The sequence below is a fragment of the Eschrichtius robustus genome, chromosome X, assembly GCF_028021215.1.
Source record: "Eschrichtius robustus isolate mEscRob2 chromosome X, mEscRob2.pri, whole genome shotgun sequence".
Taxonomy (NCBI): Eukaryota; Metazoa; Chordata; class Mammalia; order Artiodactyla; family Eschrichtiidae; genus Eschrichtius; species Eschrichtius robustus.
In genome coordinates, this window is record NC_090845.1 from 67,603,835 (window position 1) to 67,614,846 (window position 11,012).

The 11,012-nt window shown below is 39.2% G+C and overlaps 1 protein-coding gene across 2 annotated transcripts in view; it reads right to left on the minus strand.

Moving 5' to 3' along the window:
* Positions 1-10,401, minus strand: part of MAGT1 (magnesium transporter 1) — a 49,535-nt gene extending 39,134 nt beyond the window's left edge. Inside the window, exon 1 of one of the 2 annotated variants that reach the window (XM_068533312.1) lies at positions 10,253-10,401. In XM_068533312.1, the coding sequence (XP_068389413.1) occupies positions 10,253-10,354 (102 nt within the window). In that variant the 5' untranslated portion in view covers positions 10,355-10,401. The remainder of the gene's footprint in view (positions 1-10,252) is intronic. The other variant, XM_068533313.1, reaches the window with a different exon arrangement.
* Between the last annotated feature and the right edge of the window lie 611 nt (positions 10,402-11,012).

Consider the following 11,012-nt stretch of genomic DNA (forward strand, 5'->3'; position numbering starts at 1 on the left):
CCAAGACTACAGAATTTTAACATGTACCCCAAGTGATGCTTTTTTAAAAATTTATTTATTTTATTTATTTATTTTTGGCTGCATTGGGTCTTTGTTACTGCGCGCAGGCTTTCTCTAGTTGCGGTGAGCGGGGGCCACATGCATGGGCTTCTCATTGTGGTGGCTTCTCTTGCTGCAGAGCACGGGTTCTAGGTGTGTGGACTTCAGTAGTTGTGGTGCGCGGGCTCAGTAGTTGTGGCTCACAGGCTTAGTTGCTCCGCGGCATGTGGGATCTTCCCGGATCAGGGATCAAACCCGTGTCCCCTGCGTTGGTAGGTGGATTCTTAACCACTGTGCCACCAGGGGAGTTCCCCAAGTGATTCTTTATACACTGAAGTTTGAGTACTACTGCTCTACATTTTAATTCTTACGGGTAAGGACCACATGTTATATAATTCCTATGCAATTACACAGGGAAATTAAATAAACATTAAGCAATTCAAATTATACACAACAGGAAAAAATACACCATTCCTAAAAATAAACCACCACCTGATCTTCCTGAAATGGTTGAAGAATGTGATATATTCTAGATAACTCAAATATAACACCTTATCTAGGAATAAACCTACCTAAGGAGACAAAAGACCTGTAAGCAGAAAATTATAAGACACTGATGAAAGAAATTAAAGATGACACAAATAGATGGAGAGATATACCATGTTCTTGGATTGGAAGAATCAACATTGTGAAAATGACTCTACTACCCAAAGCAATCTACAGATTCAATGCAATCCCTATCAAACTACCACTGGCATTTTTCACAGAACTAGAACAAAAAATTTCACAATTTGTATGGAAAGAGAAAAGACCCTGAATAGCCAAAGCAATCTTGAGAAAGAAAAACAGAGCTGGAGGAATCAGGCTCCCTGACTTCAGACTATACTACAAAGCTACAGTAATCAAGACAGTATGGTACTGGCACAGAAACAGAAATATAGATCAATGGAACAGGATAGAAAGCCCAGAGATAAACCCACACACATATGGTCACCTTATCTTTGATAAAGGAGGCAAGCATATACAGTGGAGAAAAGACAGCCTCTTCAGTAAGTGGTGCTGCGAAAACTGGACAGCTACATGGAAAAGTATGAAATTAGAACACTCCTTAACACCATACACAAAAATAAACTCAAAATGGATTAAAGACCTAAATGTAAGGCCAGACACTATCAAACTCTTAGAGGAAAACATAGGCAGAACACTCTATGGCATAAATCACAGCAAGATCCTTTTTGACCCAGCTCCCAGAGAAATGGAAATAAAAACAAAAATAAACAAATGGGACCTAATGAAACTTCAAAGCTTTTGCACAGCAAAGGAAACCATAAACAAGACCAAAAGACAACCCTCAGAATGGGAGAAAATATTTGCAAATGAAGCAACTGACAAAGGATTAATCTCCAAAATTTACAAGCAGCTCATGCAGCTCAATAACAAAAAAACAAACAACCCAATCCAAAAATGGGCAGAAGACCTAAATAGACATTTCTCTAAAGAAGATACACAGATTGCCAACAAACACATGAAAGAATGCTCAACATCATTAATCATTAGAGAAATGCAAATCAAAACTACAATGAGATATCATCTCACACCAGTCAGAATGGTCATCATCAAAAAATCTACAAACAATAAATGCTGGAGAGGGTGTGGAGAAAAGGGAACCCTCTTGCACTGTTGGTGGGAATGTAAATTGATACAGCCACTATGGAGAACAGTATGGAGGTTCCTTAAAAAACTAAAAATAGAACTACCATACGACCCAGCAGTCCCACTACTGGGCACATACCCTGAGAAAACCATAGGTCAAAAAGAGTCATGCACCACAATGTTCACTGCAGCACTATTTACAATAGCCAGGACATGGAAGCAACCTAAGTGTCCATCAACAGATGAATGGATAAAGAAGATGTGGCACATATATACAATGGAATATTACTCAGCCATAAAACGAAACGAAATTGAGTTATTTGTACTGAGGTGGATGGACCTAGAGTCTGTCATACAGAGTGAAGTAAGTCAGAAAGAGAAAAACAAATACCGTATGCTAACACATATATATGGAATCTAAGGAAAAAAAGAAAAGGTCATGAAGAACCTAGGGGCAAGATGGGAATAAAGACACAGACCTACTAGAGAATGGACTTGAGGATATGGGGAGGGGGAAGGGTAAGCTGTGACAAAGTGAGAGAGTGGCATGGACATATATACACTATCAAACGTAAAATAGATAGCTAGTGGGAAGCAGCCGCATAGCACAGGGAGATCAGCTCGGTGCTTTGTGACCACCTAGAGGGGTGGGATAGGGAGGGTGGGAGGGAGGGAGACGCAAGAGGGAAGAGATATGGGAATATATGTATATGTATAACTGATTCACTTTGTTATAAAGCAGAAACTAACACACCATTGTAAAGCAATTATACGCCAATAAAGATGTTAAAAAATATATATATATAACACCTTAATAATTCCTAGACACTTCTTTCACTAGTCCTCTTTTGTCTCTTCTGTTATATGATTTTATAAAGGAATTTCTCTTTTCTTCACATTTGAGTTAAAAGTTTTCTTGATCGGAGTAAATCGCTAGTACTGAAGAACCTTCTTCCTTAGGATGCCTCTCATCCGTTGTCAAGAGCCCATTGTTTGGGTACTGAAAGCTATGCCTCAGAAATAAAAATTTTGTTTCTCTATAGGCTCTACACTAAAAGTCCCACTATTCACTCTCTAAATATTCCTTTACCTTCCAAAGTTATAACCTTCAAAAGTAAAGGATTAAAATATCACCTGTGACCTTCAGGTCCTTCTATTTACTATTTAATACTTTAAAGTTATTAGTAAGAAAGATATTTTCCAAGGACTATAGTACATAAAGGTAAGAGGTTTATCAAGTGAGCTCAGCAACTCAAAAAAGTAATTGATTTGGAAACAACTCCTATTGCAAATACTTTTTCCACTAACAGTTTTAAAAAACATTTGAGAAAATATATCCATCCAGTTTTTAAATTTGCACTGGATATATTTATTTAAAACAAAATATAAGTTTACTATGAAAAAACATTAAGTGTATAAGCAAAGACTTTCACAATCAATTGATATCTCCCCTTCTTGGAGTACATTACTCTACTTTCAACTATTTAAATAAAACAAAAAGAAGAGTAATAATATTCACAATTAAAATATAATACTTACCAACAAAGTTAAGTAAGCTTAAAGTCTTTCTCTTCTCTTGAAACATTTAAATTAGTATGGCCACAAAATAATCCCACTAACAGGAAGTCAATTAATATCTCTAATTCTGTTAGTAATAATCAAGTACGATGAAAATTTTAGAACTACAAGGGATTAAAAGGACCAAGAAAGTGCAGTAACACAGCACTGCACTAATTTAATTTTATTCTACTTGCTTGCATAATATGTATCCCAATTAGCTCTAGCAAAATAGATTAAGCCTTAACAACTACAAATTCTCCTATTATCACTAAATATCACTCAGCAAAGAGAGCATATAGCAGTGGTCCCCAACCTTTTCGGCACCGGGGACTGGTTTCGTGGAAGATAGTTTTTCCATGGACGGGGGGGCGGGGGGATGGTTTCGGGATGATTTAAGTGCATTACATTTATTGTGCACTTTATTTCTATTATTATTACATTGTAATATATAATGAAATAATTATACAGCTCACCATAATGCAGAATCAGTGGGAGCCCTGAGCTTGTTTTCCCTTGCCACTCACTGATAGGGTTTTGATATGAGTTTCCAAGCAATTGATTTATTATGGTCTCTGTATAGTCAAACCTCTCTGCTAATGATAATCTGTATTTGTAGAGCATCGACGCCTCAGCTCCACCTCAGATCATCAGGCATTAGATTCTCATAAGGAGTGCGCAACCTAGATCCCTTGCATGCGCGGTTCACAGTAGGCTTTGCACTCCTATGAGAATCTAATGCCCCCGCTGATCTGACGCTCGCCTGCCCGGCCGCCTGCCGCTCAGCCCCTGCTGTGAGTCCCGGTTCCTAACAGGCCACGGACCGGTCGGTACCAGTCTGTGGCCCGGGGGTTGGGGACCCCTGGCATATAGGAATCCACTATAATTTAAAGCTAAATTCTGATGCTGCCATTAAGATTACTTTTGAATTTCAGAAGTAATAAAGTTAAGCATCACCAGTCTGAATTCCTCTAAAATGCACCTCCCTTTCCCCCAAAACTTATTTCATTATATCTGTGTTCTAGACCATCAGGGTTTATTCATAAAAATTCTTGATATTTTTAGCTTTCTTAATAATCCACTAGCCTACAAATGTTAGTTTAAAATATTCCTGGTTAAGGAATAAATTTTCAACTCCATCCTTAAATTACAAGTGAGACTGAACAGACCTGGAAACATAATTGGCAGATAATGACTGAAGGAGAAAGACAGTGAACAGAGAAGAGAGTATTTGTAATCCTTAAATGCTATCTGCTCCATTCTCAGTTCACGTACTTCTTGGACAGGGCTAAAATATACCACTGTCCCCTCTCCTTGATGTTTATTTTTGGAGTATGTCTCAATTTGTTTGTTTTGCAATGCTACTGAGCCTTTGGTTCTTGGTAATAAGGTATTTTCTAAGTAATTGCTGGGGTTTTGTGCATGTGATACTTTCATGCATCACTTCTCAAAGCAATGTCAAAGAATACAGAAGTTTTTCCAATAATTGCCTGCCTTGTCAAAATATGCAGATAATTTTATTTTCTGAATAATCTTCATGAAAACAATACAAAAAGATCAATTGAAAAATATTTTATACTGCAGAGGAACACAATCTTATTTTCTATCAATAATATTCATCTAATGTCTTCTACACACCAGGTACTGCATTAGGCACTTTACAGCCCTCATCTCCTTTAATTCTCACAATACAAAAAAAAAAAAAATAGGCATTTTCCCATTCTACTGATAAGGAAAATGAGACTCAGAGTAACTTGCTAAAGATCACTTGGGTTGCATTAACATACATGATCTTTAAAATTTTACACAATTTTTTGAAAACTGAGAAAGCGGGAGGAAAACTATCTGCCACCCTAGCATTATTAAGACCATTTTTTAATGTTTCAGTATGCTTTGTGCATTCACTCTTTTCCAGGGAATTCCCTGGCAGTCTGGTGGTTTGGACTCAGGGCTTTCACTCACAGGGCCTGGGTTCGATCCCTGGTCGGGGAACTAAGATCCCACAAGCCACGCAGTGTGGCCAAAAAAAAGAAAAAAAAAGACACTCTTTTCCATATTCCATATTATTTTTCTATTATAGATTCCCAGAAGTAGATCAAGAAATATGGATAGTTATTTACAAGTGAAGAATTGTCAATTATTTTTTTTTAATATTTATTTATTTATTTATTTATTTTCGCTGCACCGTGTCTTAGTTGCAGCATGCAGGATCTTCCTTGCATCATGTGGGATCTTTAGTTGTGGCATGCGGACTCTTAGTTGCGGCATGCATGCGGGATCTAGTTCCCTGACCAGGGATTGAACTCAGGCCCCCTCCATTGGGAGCTCAGAGTCTTACCCACTGGACCACCAGGGAAGTCTTGAAATATGGATAATTTTGTCAAAGACCATGCCTTTTCATTTTTATCATGCTGCCTCCCTAAAATGACACCAGTTGCAAGAATAAGCAACTTTCTTTCTACCAGAGGGGGAAATAATTCACCATAAAAATAAAATAAGTCACTGCAAAATAAGCCTTTGTGGCCTAGCAGAGAGCATACGCTTTGGAGTCAGACAAGGGGTAGAATCCCAGCTCAGCCTCTACAGCTGTGCTTCTTTAGGCAAACCCCCAACGTCTCTCTTGCTCAGTGTCAGTTTCCTCACCTTTCAAAAAGGGCTAATACTCTGCAGGGTTATTGTGAGGATTAGAGATAATGCATGTAAACCACAGTGCATGACATGTAGAAGGCATTGAATAAATATTAGAGAATAAGTCAATGTCCCAGTGAAAACACTGTTACGAGTGTAAGTAATCCGATAAGTAGGGTAGCATTCCATTTAACAACAGACAACTATGAAGAACTTGAGTGATTTTTAATTATATTCATTTAGGAGAGGTGTCTTTTTTTGTTGTTCTCTATTTTTTTAAATAAATTTATTTATTTTTGGCTGCATTGGGTCTTCATTGCTGCACACAGGCTTTCTCTAGTTGTGGCAAGCAGGGGCTACTCTCCGTTGTGGTGCTTGGGCTTCTCATTTTGGTGGTTTCTCTTGTTGTAGAGCACGGGCTCTGGGCACGCGGGCTCAGTAGTTGCGGCTCTCAGGCTCTAGAGCTCAGGCTCAGTAGTTGTGGTGCACGGGCTTAGTTGCTCCACGGCATGTGGGATCTTCCCGGACCAGGGCTCAAACCTGTGTCCCCTGCATTGGCAGGCAGATTCTTAACCACGGTGCCTCCAGGGAAGCCCTCTATTTTTTTTTTAATTTAAGTGTAGTTGATTTACAATGTTGTGCTAATTACTGCTGTACAGCAAAGTGACTCAGTTATACAGGAGAGGTGCCTTTTTAAACAGAATACTTAGATTATAAGATCATACATTATCCTACCATTTAAAGCCAAATCTACTATGGTGGATAGACCTGGGATTTTTTTAAAATAATGTTTTCAAAAATTGACATAAAAAGTAAGCGTTTTGCAACAGAACGCCTATATTTTTAAACTGTCTCTAAGTAGTATCACAGTAATCTCATTATTAAAAAGTCCAAAACATGCTCAGTTACAGGGGAAAGGTATAAAAACGAAACCAACTTTACCAGCCTATACTTATTCCTTGTTTACTGATGAGAAAATCCAATTTTAGATTGTGAAACCTAAACAAACTTGCAAGTGAAAGAACAGATTCCTGACTTTATATGCACACAGTTAATTAATTAATTAATTAGATGTTTGACAGATACTGCTAGGTGTGAAAAAAAAATTTAAAAGTGTCTGTATTCATAACCAATATTTTATAATAACTATAAATGGAGTATAATCTTTAAAAATGGTGAATCACCATGTTGTACACTTGAAACTCATATAATATTGTAAATCAACTATACCTCAATTAAACAAAAGTGTCTGTATTCAAGATGCTCACAGTCTAATGGGAAAGACTGGTATATGAACAATGACAATACAATGTGCTGAATTCATCTCAATTCAGCTGGGGGAACCAGGAAAACCTTAGTTGAGAAGGAAGGTAATGTTTGAGCTAAGACTTGAAGAGCAGGAACCCTCAGGTGAATGAGGGAGTGGGGTGAGGGAGAAGAAGGGAGATACTCCAGCAAGTATAGATACTTGCAAGAGAGTATAGAAAGATCAAGGCAGGAATTCCCTGGCAGTCCAGTGGTTAGGACTCGGCACTCTCACTGCTGGGGCAAGGGTTCAATCCCTGGTGGGAGAACTAAGATCCTGCAAGCCATGCGGCCAGTAGAGGGAGGAGCTTGAATTGAGATGAGCCTGGAAAAAGCAGACCAGGGACAGACTACAGAAGTCCTTTTATACTTTGCAAAATAGGTTATTTTAAACTTTCGGTTTTCAGTTTTTTACCTTAGCATCTCTGGCAACACTATGAAGGATGAGTTCAAGGATGACCAGTTAGGCACTTATGGCAAGAGATTTGCAAGAGTGATAAGGGTCTTGAACAGTGGCATGATGGGAAGGGAGTTAGAATCTGATTCCTTAAAAAAAATTTTTTATTGAGATAAAATTCACGTAACATAAAATCCACCGTGTTAACAATTTTAAAGTACATAAAACATCATTAATCATTAGAGAAATACAAATCAAAACTACAATGAGATATCATCTCACACTGGTCAGAATGGCCATCATCAAAAAATCTACAAACAATAATTGCTAGAGAGGGTGTGGAGAAAAGGGAACCCTCTTGCACTGTTGGTGGGAATGTAAATTGATACAGCCACTGTGCAGAACAGTATGGAGGTTCCTTAAAAAACTAAAAATAGAACTACCATATGACCCAGCAATCCCACTACTGGGCATATACCCTGAGAAAATCATAATTCAGAAAGAGACATGTACCACAAAGTTCACTGCAGCGCTATTTACCATAGCCAGGACATGGAAGCAACCTAAGTGTCCATCAACAGATGAATGGATAAAGAAGATGTGGCACATATATACAATGGAATATTACTCAGCCATAAAACGAAACGAAATTGAGTTATTTGTACTGAGGTGGATGGACCTAGCGTCTGTCATACAGAGTGAAGTAAGTCAGGAAGAGAAAAACAAATACTGTATACTAACACATATATACAGAATCTAAAAAAAAAAAATGGTCATGAAGAACCTAGGGGCAAGACGGGAACAAAGACACAGACCTCCTAGAGAATGGACTTGAGGACACAGGGAGGGGGAAGGGTAAGCTGGGACAAAGTGAGAGGGTGGCATGGACATATATACACTACCAAACGTAAAATAGATAGCTAGTGGGAAACAAGCCACATAGCACAGGGAGATCAGCTCGGTGCTTTGTGACCACCTAGAGGGGTGGGATAGGGAGGGTGGGAGGGAGGGAGACGCAAGAGGGAAGAGATATGGGGACATATGTATATGTATAACTGATTCACTTTGTTATAAAGCAGAAACTAACCCACCATTGTAAAGCAATTATACTCCAATAAAGATGTTTAAAAGATAAAAATAAAAAATAAAGTACATAATTCATTGCTGATTCCTTTTGAAAGTAATCTATCCCCTGCTAGGCTCTTCTGCTTCTAGTTTAGTGAGAGGTTAAATGAATAAATAATTTAATTGGTAGAAATACTAGTTTTTAACATTTTTCACGTTTTATTAAAAAACAGTAAGTGGTGGTTGTAGAAATTTAGACAATACCAACATATAAGGTAAAAAGTTACAGTGTTCCCCTAATGAACAATCCCAACTACCCAGAGATATCCACTGTTGTATATCCTTACAAAGGTTTCTCTCTATATATACATACACATATATATATTTTAACATAAAAGGCCTCTAGAATATAAAATTATGTATTGCTCTACATCTTGTTTTCCACGTAAAAATGGCTTGGAACCCTCCTAAAAAAGCACATAGATTTCTAGTTCCAGTGTATGAGCCTGCTCATTTCACCATTACTTTGAAAATTGTATATTTTTAATTTTACTTTTTGCCAATCTATTAAGTAACTCGTTTTAATATGCTAGCTTATTTTTTTCTTATGGAATAGTACACATATTCAAAAACAGAGAAGGTAGGTTCTCTTAAATTCAGCTCAAGTTGACAAGCATCGGAGATGTTTAAATGGCATTTTAAAAGTACCTGTACAGGTATTGTGTACTAGAAGGAGGCACAGAATGTACAGGAAATAGCATAAGACTGACTGACCTAGGATTTCAGTCCTTGTTCTGCAACAGTTAACTGTGTAAATTTAGGACTTGGGTTTCCTCATTTACAAAATTAGAGAGCATAAAGAATTGCTAGTAATCTGTAAAGCTCTAAGAGCATACGGCTCTACACATGTTTCAAAACAACAATGTTAAAATTCCTCAGCTTGGATTGCTTAATGGTGAGTAAAGAATACTGTATCTCCTCCACTTGCCGAAGTCAGTAAATTCCACGAGGAGGAATCTTAGTTTTGTTCACTTATATACACTAAGCTCCTCACAACAGCGCCTGGCGCGCTTGATATTTGGTAAATCATTGAAAATGGTTTAAGAGCTTCACTCTGGTAACTTGCTTTGAATCAATTATTTGGACAATGAAATAAATTTGGCATAGCTCCGCTCTTCTGTTTACTCCTCTCATTCCTCAAGTGAAAATGCTACAAAATATATAGTTCTCACACGTCTAAAAGGGAGTTACATCTACTGACAGAAGAAAGACTCAGATAATCTACCCCTTGGATCTAAAGTCGAACTTCCCGCCACCACCTGATGGGGCCCATACTCAAAGAAGTGTCAAAACTCGTAGCTATGTACACCCACAGGCCTATAGAAGCCAGCTTGTCACCTACCCCACCCCACTCTCAGACTCTACAATCCCAGAAGACAAGGTTATTACAATTTCTTCCCTCGCGAACCCCACAATTCCCCAAACGGCGGAATTGGAGCCACCAAAGATACAGAATCGGCGGGGAAAAGGGATCGGGAAGGACAAAACAGACCCTCTCAAGCCCCACTCGTTGGGAGAAGCCCGTGTTGCTGGAAACAGCGTCCTCACCTCCTTCTTTCTCTGGGCACAGGCTGAGGGAACCCCGTAAACGAGCAGCAGTGCCACCGCCACGGTCGCAGAGACACACCAAAGCCACCAACGCGCTGCCATGTTCGCTTCTCTCCTTCCTAGAAGGGAAACTTTCCTGGGGCTGGGTCTGAGGGTTGGGCGTGAGAACAGTCAAACCAGCCCCCTCGCGCCTCCTCATTGGTCCAGCTCAGCCCTGCCCGTAGTCCCCTCACATTACGTCAGGGCGCTGTACAGCCAGACGCCCGCTAAAAGACGGTTCACTTCTAATTGGTCTCTGTTAGCCAATAGAAAAATGACAATCTGGAGGTTTTACATTGGTCCGCTAAGGATGAGGAGCCTCCCCTTTCATTAAACGTAAAGATGGCGGGCTTAGCGGCCCTTCAAATACGCGTGCGCAGTTGTGAAGCATTGCGGGCTTTCAGCGTCCAAGATGGCTTAAGGTTGTTACAACAGAAACTTTTTCCTGGAGACTCTTTAGAACTCTTTGAACACCTCTTTCGTGTAATATTCTAGAAAAATTGGACCTAGCCACGTGATTGATAGGAGCTATCCAAGTCCCTTATTTGGCCTCCAAAGTATTTCAAATTAAAAAAAAAAAAGAAAGTTCGGGCTTCCCTGGTGGCACAGTGGTTAAGAATCCGCCTGCCAATGCAGGGAACACGGGTTCGAGCCCTGGCCGGGGAAGATACCACATGCCGTGGAGCAACTAAGCCCGTGTGCCACAAGTACTGAGCCTGAG